The sequence below is a fragment of the Microtus oregoni genome, unplaced genomic scaffold (genome assembly GCF_018167655.1).
Source record: "Microtus oregoni isolate MIOR12 unplaced genomic scaffold, Mior012 000024F_ref0000369, whole genome shotgun sequence".
Taxonomy (NCBI): Eukaryota; Metazoa; Chordata; class Mammalia; order Rodentia; family Cricetidae; genus Microtus; species Microtus oregoni.
In genome coordinates this window covers 4439257-4458785 of record NW_024543083.1, presented here as the reverse complement: position 1 = coordinate 4458785, position 19529 = coordinate 4439257, and the positions used below count along the sequence as shown (strand labels likewise).

Here is a 19529-nt window from a genome sequence, read left to right as displayed (position 1 = left end):
TGACGTTTAAGGGATGTATAGCTTACTTGCAAACACCACAAGTCGCTGCCCACAAGGACCTTTTGAATTTGGAGACCATCTGACCATCCCCAGATATACGAAAGGCTGCCTTTCTGCTAAGCAGAACATCTGATACTTTAAGGACTACACTTCGGAGTGGCAAAGCCACTCACGCGCATTAGCTTACTTAGGTGCCAGGAACTCCCCAGAGTTAGGGAAAGTACTCACTTCCAATAGACAGATCAATAGTGAGATAAAAAGAGTCACACAAAGGGCTGGACTCTTATTCGTGGCTTATTTGTGACTCTCCTCCAACACTGTCTCTGAACCTGGATGAGGCTCCTGTGTTCTAAGGTATGTCGAATAATACTGCACACTTGTTGGTAATTCTTCACGTGGAAAGATAAACAAAAACAGAGATAAACCTGTTGGGTGTGGTAGTTAGTGTAGGCTTGTAAACCCAGCAATCAGAAAGCATTGAATGGCGGTACTGAGTTGAAGGTCAGTCAGGACTAAATAAATTTCGTTTGAAAAAGTGAAATAAACGATGGAACATCATGCAAAAAAATAATAATACTGCACAGAGAACTGGGATTATCTTTCCTTCATTTTCTGTTCATTCAACACCCACTTAAGACCCCCTGCACTGACAAAGCCAGCTTCTCGGGGTTTTTAGTCACAATCTGGGAGATTGGTACCCCGGCAAGTGACGGTCTCTCAGCTTTGGGACTTGAATCCTTGGGCGCTGTCCTGGAGCAAGGTGAGAACAATAGCCCTTTGAAGATTCGAGTTTTGTTTCATCTGCTTTGCCTTGTTGTCTCCGTCCCCTCCTATCGCAGTGAGTCTGGGAATGCGCTAGCTGCCACGCACAACCCTCCAGGACTGGCTGCTACAGAGCTATAGAAATTCGAGACAGGCACGGATCTGTAGGCGGAAAACAAAAGTGGCACTAATCGTCTGGTCGCTTCCCCCTATCCTGCTTCCCCACCCCTACCCCCCGCCCCGGTCCTAGAAGGCGGCGCGCCGCAGACCGGGGACTCCCCAGGTCTAGCTAGGAGGCCGGATCGGAGCCCACCAAGCAAAAAAAGGCTCCCTTTTGCAGAGAGGGGGACCCGCCTGTAAATAATACCCGGGGGCAGGAGAAAGGCTCCCATTGGCCGGAGGGCAGGTGACGAGCAGGGGGCGGACTCCCGGGAGGGGGCAGTCATAGGGAGGGGGTGTGCGCGGCGCGGTGTCAGTTTTCGGAATCCCAGCGCGCACAGCTCGGTGCAGTGGGACCCCAGCCCGGCTCAGTGCCCCGGCTGCTGTCTCCTCGTCTGGGCGTCGCGGCCCACTCCGCTGCCCTCCCGGCCCGGGTCTTTTGCGATTTCTCTCGGCAGAGCTTCGCTCCGAAAGACTTTGTTTCCTCCTCTGCCCTCTTTGTTGCTCTGCAAACCGGCCTCTCCACAGCATCTGACTCCTCCGGGAGTTGCATCTCCAGCCCGGCGATCGCCGTGCACAACCCCGCCAGGTCTCAACACTCTGTCTTCGTTCGCCCCGGGAAGCCGTCCTTGACTTCATTGATGCACCCATTTCAGTGGTGTAACGGTGAGTCCCGGGTCTGGCGGGTGAGCGGACACCGCTCAGGTCCAGGTCCCGAGCCAAGTTTCCCCGTCCCAGAGACGTCCTGGCGTCCTGCGGTGCTCTGCACAGCGCGCAGTTTGAAACGACCCATTCTCAGTGTCTGGGGATAAAAAGGGTCTGGAAGCAAGTGGAGGGCCAGGGGCGTGTGAGCCGAGGGCTTCCCGGCCTTTGTGTGGCGGTCTGGCTCTTCTACCCCCTTCGCCTGCCTTTGTGCGCTCTCAAACTCTGTTCTTTGTTGTGGTGGTTGGAAAATTAAAGCCGCGCTCGGGCTAGGATCTCCTAGAGGGAGCTCAAGTTCTGGCTCTGAAACTTTGCAGGCTCTTTTAAATATGTATACAGTGCAACGTGCGGGACCGGGCGCGGGGTGACTTTCCCCATCTTTGTTGGTTCCCACCGGCTTCCAGGGGCAGGATTAAAGAGCGTCAATACTGAATAGATAAAGCCTTGCAGATTATTGCTGGACCCCCAGCTCAGGACTGGCCTGGCAAGAGCTTCGCTTTCTGGCAAGAAGACCAGACCGCGGGGTCTGCTTTTAGTCTAGATGGTGACAGCGCCTCTATGCTCAGCCAGCCACCCGCCACCAACCCCTACCCCACACTCCACCGGGTAATCATGATAAATTAATTCACCTGAGGCTTTTTTGGTGGCTCAGTTTTTACGGGTTAAGAGCGGGTCTGGATTCCCCGTCTAAGGAGCTGATAAATCTTTCTGAGGCGGTCACTTAGATGTTAAAACCACCCACCCTTCCCCACCACGGATCCCCAGAATCTTGGCCACTCTTTCTAGACATGAAGAGTTGGGCGAGGTGAAAAGTAGCTGGAGCTTTTTTTTTTCTTTTTGTATGGTTGACTGGTTACTCGGGGGCGGGGGGGATCTATTCTTGAGTAGATTTCTGCCAGATCTTGGATTAATTATTTCAAGAGTCTTTTGTTTTAAGGCAGAGTTTCGGCTGCCCCTGTCCTCCCCTCCCCCGCCCCCTGTCCTTCCTCCTTTTGCAAGTCAGATCTAATTTCCTGAAAATGAACCAAGCTGTGTGTGATAGGCGGGTAGTAGAGAGGGGCGGGGGATGAGGGTTGAGGCTGACGGTGTGTCCCAGCATCTGGGAAAGATTCCCTTTGGCTGGAAAGAAGCAGTTCCCAGATCTGCTGGTCTTGGCCAGACCTGCTCTGACGTCATTCCTACATGCCGCCTGCCAGCTGAGATGCGCTTGTGTCAAGACAATGGACCAGAGACTTAGGGAGGACTAAGCTGTTAATAACCCCGAACTTTCTTCTGAGCAGTTCCCTTTGGAAACTTGCACCTTCCCTGCCCCACCCGCGTGGTGTGGGACCCAGGCCTTGCTCATTCTGAACATACTCCATCACTGACGTGCAATGCACCCTGTCTTTGTGTGTGTGTGTGTGTGTGTGTGTGTGTGTGTGTGTGTGTGTGTTTCGAGACAGGGTTTCTCTGTGTAGCTTTGGAGCCTGTCCTGGAATTTGCTCTGTAGACCAGGCTAGCCTCGAACTCTCAGAGATCCGCCTGTCTCTGCCTCCCCAGTGCTGGGATTAAAGGCATGCACCACCACTGGTTTATCTTGCACTTCTTGAAGTGATTTCTGCCCCCTTGAAAAACCTCTTAGAGACCCTATATCTGGGATGCATAGTCTTTGACCTTAAAGTTTCAAAGAAAAACTCAACTGTCCAATTTGGACAATAACTATTTTTTTCCATTTCTCTTTAAGAGTATAAGTTGAACATTCCCAATCTGAAAATTAAAATTCCTGGAAAGTTCAAATTATATAAAATTCAAATGTGAAATCACAAGAGACAGTTTCACACCATTAAACTTTGCTCTGTATACAGAATTGCTTAAAATGTGTAATGTATTCTTCAGGCTACGTGAACAAGGTGTATATAAAACATAGGATAAATTTCACATTTAGGCTTGAGCCCTGTCCTGGAGATACCAAACTATGTACAAATATTCTAAAGGAAAAACATTTCAAATCCTCATGAGGTGGGGTTTTTCAAGCCAGGCAGTGGTGGCACATGCCTTTTAATCTCACGACTTGGGAGACAGAGGCAGGCAGATCTTTGTGAGTTCAAGGCCAGCCCTATCTACAAGAGTTAGTTCCAGGACAGACTCCAAAGCTCCAGAGAAACCCTGTCTTGAACTCCCCCCCCCCAAAAAAAAAGAAAAATTAAAAAAAAATGAGGTGGGTTTTCACCGTCACCCATGCTGGCCTCAGAAAAACTCTGCCTGAGCCCTTCAGACTGCTGGGGTCACATAAGCTACTATGACAGCAGGCTGTTGTGTGTCAACAGTTTTTCCTGGGAAGATGCACCTTGCATGTCTATTTACCCCCCCCCCCCCCCCCCCGCATTCCACAACCAGCCAAAATACAGGCACCACTGAAGTCCAACTTGGGTGAGCCAATCAGTTTCATTGGGGTTACTTACAGGAATATGGGCGAGCAGAAATGGTTCAGATAGCTATATCACTAAAGCCCACCCCAGCATGGGTGACTGCTCACAAAAGCTGGGAAACCTGAAGCACACTTCACAGCCGCCAGCTCAATAGGTGATCTAGTTGGGCTAACCCTCTTTCAGGTAGCTGGTAGGTTTTCAGTCTTTTTTTTTTTTTTTTTTTTTTTTGCAACTCAGCTTCCTTCAGAGTTCAGATTCTCAGCTTTCGTTGTTAACTCTGGTGGGGAGGGGCCTGGCGAATCTGTTTGGTTTCAGGGACTTCCTGAAGCTATTTGAGTTGTTCGCCTTCCTGCAGAATGAAATATTTTATTCTCAAAGAAACTATTACACAACGCCAGCTTGAACATTTATTCTTGAAGCTGCCTCCTTATACATTCCATAAAGTCCCAAGTTCGCTGGTCCAGTCCTAGAGCCCCAGAGATAGGCTTTTAGGAATTGGGAACAGATGGAGATTGCTGGAACCAAGGTACCAAAACTGTGTGCAAGTGTAAACCCTGCACACACAGTCCTGGTTTTCCAGAATAGAAATAGAGGATCTTTAGGACCCAGTAAATACCAGAGTCCTGCTTAAATAAGTTCCATAGAAAAGCCTTGGCAAAAGTGGAGAGGATGCTGGCCCTCTTACAGTATCAGATATTTCTGGTAGGATAAAGGAGGCTACTGGCAGTACAAGGTCCTGTTGGTCCTAAACGTACAACTTTCTGGAAGAGAGTTCCTGAGGCCCTTTCTAGGGCAGAGCGAAGGATGCTGGGGCAGGTTTAGCATGATATCTTAGAGAGTTTCTCTGAGAAAGGCCCACAGAAAGCAAATCCTCAAGTGGGAATCAGGGATGAAAGTGGTGTTCTTTCTAACCCTCCAGTGGAACCTAGAAGCAAGAAGCATCCTCTTGAGCAAAGCAAATGCTAGTAGCTAATTGCTTCTTTAATCTCCCCTAATTGAAAATTCTTTCAGAACAAGAGCTTCTTTCGCTTTCTGTTTCCCCCACAAGGTCTAGGTCAGTATATAAAACACACCCGGAACAAAACCTGTTGGTTGACTGGTGATTTATTAGCTGAGGGCAGTTTCTGGGCAGTTTTCCCAAACATCAGTCTTCCTTCTTTGAAGTAGGAGCTTTTGCCAAGAAGACTAGGTTGCTTTGAGAAAACAGGGATCTGTCTGTTAACTAGCTATATAGGCAGATCAAACATTAGCTTAGGGCACTGCCAAATGCTTAGGAGTCCAGGTTAGTATCCCCAGACCTAGAAAGGTTCAAGCTTGTTAGAAGGACACTTAATTCCTGGGCTTTCTTTGCTCCTAGAATTATAGACTCACCTCTACCATAACATCTGTCAAGGAAAGTGCTTGAGCTGTCTCTTTCCTATATGGAAAGTCATCCAATCCTCTATGCACTGGATTATTCTTAATCTCAACTCTCATGCTTGTCATCTTAACAATGCAGAGTAAAACAAAGGTCAATTTAAGTTGATACTAGCAACAACAGTGTAACAAGGTATTCTGAGCAAAACCCATAGCAAGTGATGCAAGTCCTTAGCATTGTAGAATTCCATGACAGAGATATTATTGGAGTATCCTAAAGATCATGGCAGGGGCTTAGGATTCATCCCAGTAGACCACTGCCTAGCCTATGCAAGGTACCAGTTCAACCCACAGCCTTGGCATCGGAAAGGAAAATTCTGAGAAACACCAACACTAGACTTCAGAAAGGAGAGAATTCTAGGCAGAGAAGGCTTCATAGACAAAGGTGTGGAGACAAAGACATGGTTGGGCAAGATTTAAAAAGACTGGCCCAGGCAGAGAACACTCACAGGATATTGCAAGGGGGCAGATGCATGTTCATATAGACTTGAAACCAGACAGGGGTTTGGAAATTACATGGTAAGTGAAGTTGGCAGATGTGCCAGACGTGTAGGATAATTAGAGAAACTAGAAAGGGTGGTGACATCAATAAGGCAGGAATAGGTGTGTGAAGTAGGGGTGTGGCAATAGGATGGGTCATGGTCTTTGACTTTTGAATGAAGGCTTAGGTCATCCACTAATAGAAGAGTTAGAGGAATGGCGTGTCTCGTGTGTGATGGTTTTGTCATTACTGACAGAATCATACTCATACATGACTTAGAAAATCTTTAGCTCATAGCTTTTTAAGGTTTAAGTCTATCAAGCAGGGAGGTTGTAGCTTTACGTCATGGGGTCCAAGAAGCAGGGGGGAAAAGGGGTCACCATCTAAGTCTACTGCAGGGTGGCCTCAAGTCCAGACCATAACACTGTCACAACCGATTGCTGTCTCTGTAGCTGGTCTCCTGCAGTTGTGGTAGCACCCACTTGTGGTAATTACCAGGTAGAATCCTAGCTCCTAACCAAAGAGCCAGGAGAGAAGCTAGTCCCTAAGGTCTGGAAGGAACTGGGAACGTAAAAGCCTGGGAGTGGAGAATGTGATTAGTGATTGGGATGTAGGACACAGATTCTGGTTCATTGGAGATACCACTCTTTTTTAATGCTTTTGGTGATTCTCTTCCCAGCTCTGTCTTATCTATACCTTCCTACATGTCTGAGGTGATATAAGAAGGAAATATTTCCTTAAAGGAATTTGATATTTTTTTTGTTTGTGGTGAGTATTTTTTGGGGGGGTCAGGAATATCACTGCATAGCCTGGGCTAGCCTAGAACCCCTGATTTCCTTGTTCCAGCCTGAGTAGACACTTCCCAGATAATTGGGGTTATAATGTTATGACATCATTCCCAGTTAAGAATATCTTGCCTTTTTCTGAAGACTTTCTTTGGTTTATTGCCCAGTCTTGCTCACACCCACTTCAACACCAGACATGGGCAAGGGAAGACATTGCCTCATGGGAGGGCCAGTGAGAAGGAAGCAGCAAGTGGCAGTCAGTGCTTCCGAACTGACTGTACAGGAGGGTCTCCACGGATCTTTTTGTTTGTCTCAGGTTTCTCTGTAACAGTCCTGGCTGTCCTGGAGCTCTTGTCTGTAGACCAGGCTGGCCTTGAACTCACTGAGAGCCACCTGCCTCGGCCCCCCAAATGCTGGGATTAAAGGTGTGTGCCACCACCACCCAATCTTCCAAGGATCTTCTTAATGAATCCAGTTCATTTAGTGTGATATAGGTCCAAGACTGCACCATTTTAACAAGTTCTTAGGGGATACACTCGAGGATGGAACTTTGAGGCTGTGAGTAGAAGGAAGCTGACAGTCCCCATCATACCTTGTAGAATGCCGGCCTAGACTTCTAGTGAACGATTTCTGTTCCGGTTCTGATACAGCTTGTCTTCTGGAACAGGCAGTTAATAGTGACAAATGACCTCTGTAATTGCTCTTTCATTTGTTATTTCTTATACCATCATTTCTATTACTATTTATTACTCGATTTTGCAAGTTTTCCTATGAGGTTAATTCTATAGCAATAACTCATTGAACATCACACAGCTTGCTTAGGAGACTTAAGTCAAGCTCAATGTACTTTCTCCCCTAAGGCTCTTTTTATTATATACTCAGTGTCTCCTACTTGGAGGCAATTTTGATATTTCTTTTTCTACTTTCTACCCTTACCTAAATTCTTTGCTTTTTTGAGACAGAGTTTCTTTGTATAGTCCTGGCACCCACTCTGTAGACCATGTGGGCCTTGAACTCAGATCCACCTGCCTCTGCCACACAGAGGACTAAAGGTGTGCACCACCATGCTAGACTTCTAAATTATTAATCCATTTAAGTACTTTGCCTACCATTTCATTTCATAGATTGATGGAGTAATTTACTCAGGACCATGTATTCAGTAGTTAGTGCTAATATATAAGCTTAAGTTAGAGCCTGACATTCCTACTAACGCAGTGTGCCACGGGCCCCAGTGGTAAGTGTCTAACTTTAGTATTCTTTGCCTCTTGCTTTGCAGGGTGTTTCTGTGGCCTGGGACTGGTTAGCACCAACAAGTCCTGCTCAATGCCACCTATCAGTTTCCAAGACCTTCCCCTCAATATCTACATGGTCATCTTCGGTACAGGCATCTTTGTCTTCATGCTCAGCCTCATCTTCTGCTGCTACTTCATCAGGTTGGTTGCTGGCTGTCTGATCTGGGTTGGGGGGGGGGGAGGAACAAAGAAGGATGGAGACTACAGAATGGAGGGTATTAAGCGAGTCAAGTGCATGTGTGCGTGTGTGTGCATGCGCGTGCACAAACACACCAGAGCTTTGTGCTAGAGCCTCTGGTGGGAGGATGTACATTAATTAGCTCACCCCTCTGGACTTTTGAGGTCTGGTGTTTCTATTTATATCAGCCTATCAAGTTATCCCAGAGCACATAAGGTCACAGAGGGTTGGACTGCATTCCACCAGTTGGCCAGTTAGTCTAAGGCCATCTAGAATGACTGTTAGCTGAGCGATAAAAGCCAGCACTCTTAACCTGCTTCCCACTCACAGCCAGGGAGAGGTCGGTCAGTAGGTATTGGTTCTTTCTCTCTCCCGTGAAATTGCCAGTTCTCCCAATGCTGGTGTTAGCAGACTCATAAGGAAAACTCCTTGTTTACTCTTTCTTGTCAGCTTTTACTTTTGAGATGGGAAAGAAAGAATGGCAAGTACTCTTAGTTGCTTAAGGATCGAGGAAAGGACTTTTGCTTGGCAGGGGTAGCTGAGCTCCAGGAACTATTTCTCCTTATGGTGAAGGCCGCACGAGTTTGTAGCTGCTATCTACTAAAAAGCTGGGGAGATGATGGTTCAGTAGGTAAAGTGCCTGTATCAGGAGTGAAATTTGAATACCAGAACCTCTGTTAATGCTGGGTGAACACTGGCCCTAGGTAATTCCAGCCCTGGAATGTGGAGATAGGGTGTCTAGACCAAGCTAGCAATCTAGACCAACCGCCTAGTGAAGCTCTGAGTTCAATGACAAGAAGCTGCCTCAGTGAATGTGATGGAGAGCCGTGAGGAAGACTTCCTGTGTCGGTCTCCTACATGTACACATATGTGCTAACACACATATTAATATGGATGTGCATGCACATGGGGAAAGTGTTAGACATGCTTGGGACTTAGAGTAGAAACCAAAGCAGCATGCTAGCGGGGTGTTCTGTTGGTACTTACGGTTCTTTGGTCCCATGGGTCTGCCCTGTACATTGGAGACAATGGAGCATCTTTGGTCAATAGAACATGTTAATAGTCCTTAGAGTCTTTGTAACAACTGGCCCCTTCCCTGGCACACACATTGCCTAATGCCTGGAGAGACAATGGGCTAGGTAGGGTCTAATCGAATCATTTAGGAAATTAAGAACCGGGGTCTTTGTACCTTGTTGGGATTCTCTGCTGGAGGATGACTTCTGCCTGAAAGGCAGATGCTTGGAAATACATGAGCCAAGCACTACTTCCCCAGCCCATGGCTGCTGTGGGGCTCTTCAGAACCTTCGCAAATGGGTCTTTTGTTGGTTTTTTGAGACAAGAGTTTCTCTGTGTAGCCCTGGCTGTCCTGGAATTCATTTTGCAGACCAGGCTGGACTTGAACTCACAGAGATCCACCTGCCTCTGCCTCCTGAGTGCTGGGATTAAAGTTGTGCACCACCACTGTCTGGCCTCCAAACAGATCTTAAAGCTTGAAACTTGAATTTCCCCACCTAAGTGTGCAGAGAAAATAGTGCTCGATTTTTCCTCTGATTTAATTAGTGCAAAACCCAAATTTAGCTGCTAAGTGGGAGCACTTTTTTCTCTTCTACATCCTCTTTTCTGTTCTATATTCTTTTTAATGTTCCCCATCTCTATGTTTCCCTCCCCAAACCATTCTTAGTCACTGGTCTTTTCCCTCAAACCCTGTATCAAGCAATTAACTTAATTCTCAGCAAGGGTCAAGTTATGCAAGTATCAAAGATTTCTTTAGGATGTGACTGGTAGAAATATAAACTTTTTGTTTTGTTCGTTTTTGTTTTTGTTTTTCAAGACAGGGTGTCTCTGTGGCTTTGGAGCCTGTCCTGGAACTAGCTCTTATAGACTAGGCTGTCCTCGAACTCATAGATCTGCCTGCCTCTGCCTCCCAAGTGCTGGGATTAAAGGCATGCACCGCCACTGCCCAGGAGAATTATAAATTTATACCAAAAAAAAAAAAAGCTACTTTTCTGGGCAGTGGTGGCACACACTTTTAATCCCAGCACTCGGGAGGCAGAAGTGGGTAGATATCTGTGAGTTTGAGGCCAGCATGGTTTACAGAGAAAGTGCCAGGACAACCAGGTCTACACAGAGAGACCCTGTCTCGAAAAAAGACATAACAAAAACAAAGGAGAAAGCCAGGTGATGGTGACGTACACCTTTAACCCCAGCACTGGGAGGCAGGTAGATCTCTGTAAGTTCAAGTCCAGCCTGGTCTACAGAGTGATTTTTCAGGACAGGCTCCAAAGCTACAGAGAAACCCTGTCTCAACACACACACACACACACACAAAAAAAAAAAAAAAAACAAACTATATTTGGTTCCTTTACACACACACACACACACACACACACACACACACACACACACACACACACTGGTGCTGAACAGAAGAAAATCCAGAGGCCAGCACTCTGACCAACAAGCAGATGGCTGAAATCCCTTTCCTAATTGACACTAACAGGCGTGACCTTGCATTTTGGACTAGTCTTTGCTATGGGCTTTCTAGTGTCAAGCATTGTGGTAAACCATTTAGCTCACTTAATTCTGTGAACAAGCCTCCAATGTAAGGGTTAGGGAGCTGCATAAATGAAGACATTCATGTCTAAACAGTTGAGAATTTGTCCAGGAAGATGCTGAGGTGGGTTCATCTGACAATTTAGCCTTTCATGCTCTCCTCCGTGTTTGTCTTTTGTGTGTCTTCTTTCTTGCGTGGGAAGTAGAGCCTGCAGCTGAGACCTCCATGGCCAGCCCCTTTCAGCTGGGTGTCGGGGTCCTATAGGACACAGGCTAGGGTGCTGTCTGTTACTGACTTGTTTTGTTTTTGGCTGTAGCAGAACAGAGAGTCATGACCACGTGATACTAAAAGCCATCTCCACTGTGGTGCAGCGTGGTGCCATCTGTCCTCTCGGCAGTGTCCGGCCCCTTCACCGCCCCACCCTGTATGCTGTAGCCTGTCCAGAGCCAGCTGACCCCTGGGTCTCATGGTTCCAAAGGCCCGCTGGCATGTGGCGTGTGTGTCTATATATAGAAAGACACACAGGCACATAAGCTACTTCCTCTCTCTGCTTCTCACTTTCCACCTCAGCCAAAATAGGTCCGTGACTGCCACTCCTGACCCGGTGAGCTCATGAGCCAAGGACGCCTCAACTGCCAGCTGCCCCTGGTCTCCTCTTTTCCCTCAGAGCTGACCTCTGCTTACACAGGATGGAGGGGTCAGTGGGATACAAACAGGCAGGAAAGGAACAATTATTTTCAGGAGCTGGCTGCATTGTTTTGCTCTCAGAGGGAAAAGAGGGAAGAGAGAGCCTGCTGGCCGTGGCTTGCAATGGTCTCACTGAAATCAGGGTATTTTTAGTTGCTTTGCTCAGCCAGCAGCTGAGAGAGCCACCTGTCCGGAGTTCTTGGCTCTCCATCCCTGGCTGGGACGGCCCAGAGTATGCTTTCTGCTGTTTTCTTTGCAACTATTTGAGCCTCATCCCCTCACAACCTAATCCTTCCAGAGCTGAAATAGCCACGCAGGATGAAAATGGAGTTTTGAGGGTTCTGGATCCCTCCATTAAAGGGAGCCTGCCATACACAATAGATGAATGGACCCCAGGAACCCCAGTGCTCATAAAGTGTAGCACACACTGCCCAAGTGTATCAGCATTGATGGTGAGGCGGTTGAACCTTTAAAAGAATCTGTGGCATTCTCCCTTAAACTTCTACCCCCAGACAAGGTTGGAATGTCTCTCAGGGACCTAGCAAGCATTCAGTCCTTAGACCTAGAGGGCAGGTTAAGAATGAACTCAAGAGTGCAGATGAACTGGGTTATTGCTGAACTGGAGAGTGCCTAGCAAGAACGTAATCCTAGCATCTCAGAGATGGAGAAAGGAAGATCAGAAGGTCAGGGTCATCCTTGGCTGCATAGCAAGTGTCAAGGCTAACCTGGGTTACTTAAGACTCTCAAAAACAGGAGAGAAAATGAAAGTTTTTTTTTTTTCTAAAGAAAAAAACACATACAGTATGGTCAGGTAATAGCTCACTCCTGCTTTAGACATCCTTCCCTGTCCATCTCCTTTGGGAGCTGAGAAAAAGACACACATGATACATGAAAGCCTTTCTAGGGCTGGGTAGTTCTGCACATTAAAGGATTAGATAGTTGGGACTGAAAGTGAGCAGAAAGCATACGGTAGAGAAGGCAGGAAGGGGGGCGGCGGGGAAGGGGGCGTGCAATGGCAGTGCTGCCTCAGCCCCAAGCCCTGGCAAGAGTCCACCTGGCTGGGACTTTCCCAGAGGCTCCAAGAACATTCAGCCTTGCCAGACCACGTGACTTCCTGTCAGAAAGGATGGAGGAGGCTGTGGGCCAGATCTTATCTGTCCTGACCCACCTCTCAGGCAGGGCTCTGCACTCTGCTTCTTCACCACCTTGGGAGGAGCTGCCACCACAGAAATGAGGTGATCTGTTTTCGTCACTCAGGCCAGCAACCTTTTTATTTGCAGGCTTCCTTGGTTGTAAAGTCTCACAGCCACCCAGCCATGCTCTCAAACCGTCATAGCCGGTTCCAAAGGCAATCACGGACAATTCATAAACTGATGGGCCAATGGCATTTCAGAAAAGATTTTTTTTCTTTGGTAGTGCAGATCAAAACCTTCATACGTGGGAAACAAGTGCCCTGCTGCTGAGCTGAAGTTTCAGATTGGGAGATGAAAGTTTTTATACTAGGAGACGTTATTTTTTTTTCTTTCTATTTTTACATAGTGAAGAATAAAAGCTGTTCTTAGCCTGTCGATTCTGTAAGAACAGGACTTGGCCCCACTCCAGTACAGCCAGGTTTCCCTCCCATACTCCAGCCAAATCTATGTTAGAAGTGCTGGGTGTGTAGCTCCGTGGTAAAGCATGTATGCAGTAAACAGATCATATTAACTATATGCTTTTATCATTGCTATGAAAGATGCTTGATTTGATTTGTGGTTTCAGATGGTTTCATCCATGGTCACGTAGTCTCAAATGCATAAGCAGACAATTGTGGTGGCAGGAACTTGTGACAGGGGCTATTGGTCAATTCTTACTGGACAAGAACAGAAAGAGAAAACAGCAGGGCCAGGGCAAGATTCCTCTTTCTGCAACCTTAATACCATTGAAAGACTAGATTAAAACTCTCATTATTGGATTATGTCTGGAAATGACATCATAGACCCCATAGGCACACCCTGAGATATATTTTACTTAATACTGAGATATTAAGGGTTTTTTGTTTTGTTTTTTGGTTTGTTTTGTTTTTCTATTTCTTTTTTGATTTTTTGAGACATGGTTTCTCTGTAGCCTTGGAGCTTGTCCTGGAACTAGCTCTTGTAAACAAGACTAGCCTCAAACTCACAGAGATCCTCCTGCCTCTGTCTCCCAAGTGCTGGGATTAAAGGTGTGCTGGCTTCTAAGGTATTTCTTAATCAAATTACCTTGATCATTATAGCATGCCGGGGACACTGGGGTTAATTCCTAGCACTCAACAACAGCAAAAAAAAAAAAAAGGTGAGAGACAGTTCTATGCCCATATATGGGAGACCTCTCCACCTACCTGCAGCTGGGCACAGTAGCATAGGCCTATGGTCCCAGTTCTTTTTGAAGGTCATGGATTTGAAGTCCATCGGGGCTATGTGTAGAACTCACAGGAGGAATTTCTCCACTGATGTAAGATGGCAGAATCAGTGTCATTCATGCTTCTGGTCATCTGTACAGTGGGTCACCCGAAGTCAAAGGCGTAATAAAGCATGCTGGGTATCTCACAATCAAATAAGAACTCAGGACTCTGATGTATTCTACCTAATTGAGGAGGCGGGGGATCATGTTCTGTGATAAACAGTACAGGCTCCCTAATCACTGAGACTGACTTTTATTTAACCCAGGAGCTGCTCCCCATCATCTCTATAAAGTTTGGGCAACTTGCTTGATTTCTTTGGGGTTCATTTATTTGTTTTCATCTATAAAATGGAACTTTCCTCCTTCCTGTAGTCTCTTGGATTCAGTGAGACAATGTCAGTCTCCAAGGGACACACAACATACCTGGATGGACTATTATACTATTGTTATGAATATCAACATGCTGTGTTTTGGCTATCGAGTGGCTGTGTACAGACAAGCAGCTAAAAACATCTAGCTCCTTCTCTGCACATGTTAAGAATACATTTGATCTCTGTAGTTTGGATACCTGGAGGAATTTACCGTCTGGGAAAAGACAAAGCAGATAAGCCATGTAAGATGCCCCACTGGAGAACAACCCAGAATGTGACTGAGACCTGGTAATAAAGCCTTAATCCTTATCATCTCTGGTTGGCTTGCATACATCTGAACTGTGCCACTATTGGCATCTATGAAACAAGTACCTGTTTCATCTCCAGAAAAATGTCCAAGCAGTCAGCCCTCTTCACATATACTGTCATTGTCTGTGCTTCTTAAAAAGAAAGAAAGAAAAGAAATGGTAATCTGCCCTCTCCTCTTTTTCTTCACCTAGTAAACTCCGGAACCAGGCACAGAGCGAACGGTACGGATATAAGGAGGTAAATACTGTCTCTTTGCATTAAACTTTCTCCTTCACCACTTGCCCTGATAGAGAGAGCAAGCCCAAACTTCCATAGTCTACAATTCCCTTACTTCCTGGGCATCCTGGAGGTCTACCACTCCTGCCACTGTCTTCCAATTGGGTTTGCCCTTCACCTTCATGGAGAGAGAGGGGGTCACATCATTCAGTGAGCCTCCCTGGCTTCTGTGGTTGGTACCTACAGACATCAGCTGCATCTTTCTTCCTCAGGTGGTGCTTAAAGGTGATGCCAAGAAGTTGCAGCTCTATGGGGTAAGTATCTTGGGATAATGTTTGGGAGGATCCTGCTTAGAGCATCTTTCTCGAGCTCTTTGGACCTTCTCCAGACTCTTTAGTCCCTGTCTTCAGATTCCTGTGTCCAAACAGAAGGACTTCAACCCAGTAGGTAATGCATTTTGTCTAGAGTCAGATAAGGCATGAAACAAAGGGATCACAAAAGACTCAAGATAAATGGGAACAGGGTGTCACGGTCTCTATGTCATAGACAATGTTCTGTGTAGAATCTGTAAGGATGGCACAGGCTCTGTGCCATAAGCAGTATGCTGTATAGAATCTATATAGGTGGCCCTAGGTTCTATGCCATAGGCAGTATGCTGGGCAAAATCTATGTGTGGTCATAGGCAGTGTGCTGTGTTGAATCTTTAAAGGTGTCACACACTCTTGTGCATAGGCAGTGTGCTACTAATTTTCCCTTTATTCACATCCTGTAGCCTGGTCTTTGACTAAAGAAAATAAGGTCCTTTTACTTATGTATATGACATTGTCCTAACAGATCAGTGACTTGTATCCCTTGCAATAGTTCTGGCCTGTTTCCCCTCCATCCTTTCCCCCAAACCCCCCAATATAAGACCAATTCCATTGGGTCTCTCAACTTTGACCTTTTTATTTCAATTAAAATATAATTACATCATTTCTCCTTCCCTTCTTTCCCCCCAGCCCCATCTTTCATTGGACCATTTCCCAACCAGTCCCCTCAGCCTTTGAGGTTACCTAACTCATCTCCCAAGGCTTCCATCCATAACCACAGATAGCCTAACCAGAGAGTGAGTCGTTTGTGGTTGTCTGAAAATGAGGAGGATTCCAGCATCACCAAACATGAGACTCCCTAGACATGGCCTCATTTTACTCTTGGTTTTCACATTGCTACTACACCTCTGGTCCTTAAAGTAATTTCAGGTGTTTCCTAAGCCTTTCCCAGTCGTTCAGCTGAGATCGTGGAGTTTCATAAATGGAATTATAATTATGGATTTGAAGAATGTAACAGCACATATATCTGTATTAGTCAGAGTTCTCTAGTGGAACAGAACTTACAGAATGAATATATATAAAGAATGTATTAGAATTGCTGACAGGCTGTGGTCCAGCTAGTCCAACAATGGCCGTCTACTAAAAGGTCTAAGAATCTAGTAGTTGTTTAATCTGCAAGACTGGATGTCTCAGCTAGTCTTCATTATATACTGGAATCCCAAAGAAGTAGACTCTAATGCCAGTGAAGGAATGGGCCTGCCAGTGAGAGAGAGCAGCAAGCAGAGAGCTACTTCCTTCTTCCATTGTCCTCTCCATAGGCTGCCAGCAGGTGTGGACCAGAGTACAGGTGGATTTCTCACCTCAAAGATCCAAAGAGATTTAGTTTAGAAAAATCTCTCACTGCCAGGTGGTGATGGGATATGCCTTTAATCCTACTCCTCAAAGACAGGCAGCTCTCTGAGTTCAAGGATAGTCAAGGCTACACAGAGAAATCCTGTCTCAGAAAAAAAAAAAAAGGAAGGGAAGAAAGAAGAAAAACTATCAGGTTTGCCCAGCCATTTGGGTTTTAGTAAATTGCAGATGTAGTCAAATTGACAGCCAAGATAACCATGACATCTATCCTACAGTCCTTTTTATTACTATGTTCCTCCTTAGCCCATGCTGTAGGCTAGAATTTGAGACCAACACTGTCAGTTCAAAATTTGTGTGTTCATAAGAATATTCTGAGTTTATCCTCTCCAATCTGGGATCCATCAGGCATAGGTAACTGTTGAGCATTGGAAATATGGACGGCCACCTCCAGGGTTTGAGAGAGCCTTAGAACAAACTCATACCAAAGTGGCCTGCATCTGCTAAATAGGCACTATGTGTACAACTCTTTCTCCTGAGCCAAAACATATGCGGTGTGAATAGCTGGGAAGTTATCAGTAACACTAAATAATAGCATCCATGTCTAAGGGATACTCTAGGGATTTGATCACACTGTGGCTTGTTAGATGTAAGATTGTGAGAAGATGGTAGCTGTTGAGTACCAGAGCAACCTAGAATGGTGTCCACATGAGGAAATAGTGCATTATGGGAAAAGAATTGGCATGCATATAAACAATGACCTGAAAGTGCTAACACAGATCTACAGTCCCAACACTAGGGAGGTGGAGACTGGAAGATGAGAAATTCAAGGGACGGCCTTGGTTATACAGTGTGTCTGAGGTCAGCTTGGGCTAGGTGAGAGTCTGTCCCTCAAAGAGACAAAACCTAAAATAAAGCCAGGATGTTGAGCAGAAAGATCTATGCTTCCTCTCCCAAGGGCCTTGTCACTAAGAGCAAAAATCAGCACATACTCTTTGTTTAGTGTTTGTGATGCAGGGGATCCAATTTAGGATCTCACAGATGGTGTGCAAAACTCGGCCACTGACCCATGCCCCAGCCCACAGTTCCATTCTGAGATCAACATTTGGAGAAATGTAACTGGTGCTTCTGATGAGCCATGTTTATAATTTCTTCATTTGGTTGATTTCAGTTTAAGCAGCCGTGTTGGCTGTTATCCTGTTAATGCAGTGTTATAAATATAACTGAGCTTCTGCTGGCTGATGCGGGAGGCAAGAGAATGGGCTGGAGTTTGGTTTCCTTGTTTGAAAATTTGATGGTGGATACTCAGGAGGGATGAGTGAAGAGGGTCTCTCTAGACTCTTAGCTCACAGATTCTCTCTCTTTCCCTTTCCCTCCCTCCCTCTCTCCCCATAGCAGACCTGTGCAGTTTGCCTGGAAGACTTCAAAGGAAAGGATGAACTAGGTGTGCTTCCATGCCAGCATGCCTTTCACCGCAAGTATGTGGGATGTGATTGTGTGTGTGTGTGGGGGGGGGGGGTTCTGTAGAGGAGAAATAATTACGGAGTATCTTTAAGAACCTTCTAATCCCGCCTATGCTGTTCAACAGTGATGCCCTAGGTTCTGCACCCCAGAAGGGTGAACTCAGGGCAGGCACAGGGCTACTTTGTTCTCAGAAGCAGCTGGACTCAGAGACAGCTGGAGCCATCTGGAATAGCTCCTCCGAGATAACCATCCTCTTGTTCACAGGTGTCTGGTGAAGTGGCTAGAAGTGCGTTGCGTCTGTCCCATGTGCAACAAGCCCATCGCTGGCCCCACAGAGACCACGCAGAGCATTGGGATCCTGTTGGATGAGCTGGTGTGAGAGCTCCTTGTACGTGGACACTTGAGAAGACAGCTTACTTTGTGGACACCGGGGATCCTCTATACAATGAACAAGACTTCTGGGTGGTGACTTTCGTACTTGCCTGAAGGCAAAGGTGACAGGGCTGGGCTTCCACCAGCAGTGCCGGACCAGTACCAGACTTGCCCCAGCTCTGTCTCCCAGTGCTTCTTTCCCTGTTACCCAGTCTCAATGAATGGCCTCACCCAGCCAGACTACTCTATCTGGTACTACACTATCTGCCTGCCTCATCCTTGCCCTGGGAAGGAGTCAACCCTGTGACTGTGGATGTGGATACTTCCCTTTGGAGAAGAAGCTACTCCAACTTTGGAGGAGGTGGCTCCGCTCCGCCCATATCCCTTACTCCTGCCAGAGCCTTGGGATAGTTTAAAGGGAAGGAAGGAAAGATCAAAAGAACCAAGGTGAAAGATTCAGCATGAAATAAAGGAGGGCAGGGCCCCAGACAAGGGAAAAGTCGATGTTTACATGGGGTGTAAGAAACAAAGGCCAGCCTTGTCCTGGCCAACCGCAGGGTGATGGGACCAACCATCCCCTGTTAGGATGTTAGGTGCTATCTATTCTCTCCCCGACCCTGGTTAATCTCAGAGCTTCCTATTCCTTGCTGGTTTTGAAGAGACCCCATTCTAGAGGAAGGGACTTTTTTATCAGCACATTCCTAGGGGCTGTTATTATTATTATTTTGAAACAAAAAGGACCCTGGGATGGGGTGTCGGGAGGTTACCATAGTGCGGACGTCTGCTTCCCTCTGTAAACAGTATTTTTATACTTCATCCTCACCATCTCAGGCTTTACATATGTGGCCCCTCGAGGACGGAGGGGGTGGAGTCTCTTCTTCAGCCAAGCAGCTGAGAGTGGGAAAAGGTTATGTATTTAAAGAAAATTAAATTTAATAACATGTTTCTCTAATCAAATTTGGCTCGTGGTTGTGACCTGTGCCAGAAGCGGGAACAGAACCCTTCACCCTGCTTCTTCCTCCTCCCCGAGTCAGACCACACTTGGCATTTCTAGTCCTTTTGAAAAAAAAGGAAACTGAGGGCTGGGCACAGCTCAGTGGTGGAGTGCTTGGCTAACATGCTCAAGGACCTGGGTTCGGTTTCCGGCAATGAATAAGAAAAAGGATTACCTGTTGAACGTCAGTGTGAAGTAAGATCTAATGAAGCCGGATCAATCGCCAGAATTTTAGGGAATGTTTTAAAATTGGATGTCTTCCCATGTCATTCACCAGCTAAGTCTTGGAACGATAGGATTCTG

The 19529-nt window shown here is 46.4% G+C and overlaps 1 protein-coding gene across 2 annotated transcripts; it reads left to right on the top strand.

Annotated features, from left to right (window-relative positions):
* Nucleotides 1-1220: 1220 nt before the first annotated feature.
* On the top strand, nucleotides 1221-19158 carry Rnf122 (ring finger protein 122). 2 transcript variants are annotated; one of them, XM_041673783.1, is made up of 6 exons: nucleotides 1221-1587; nucleotides 7990-8146; nucleotides 14714-14759; nucleotides 15011-15052; nucleotides 17795-17874; nucleotides 18125-19158. In XM_041673783.1, the coding sequence occupies exons 1-6, from the start codon at nucleotides 1563-1565 to the stop codon at nucleotides 18237-18239; spliced, it is 465 nt and encodes a 154-aa protein (XP_041529717.1). In that variant the 5' UTR covers nucleotides 1221-1562; the 3' UTR covers nucleotides 18240-19158. The 2 variants fall into 2 exon arrangements, with proteins under 2 accessions (XP_041529717.1, XP_041529716.1); XM_041673782.1 differs by having other exon boundaries at nucleotides 17792-17874.
* The last annotated feature ends 371 nt before the right edge of the window (nucleotides 19159-19529 follow it).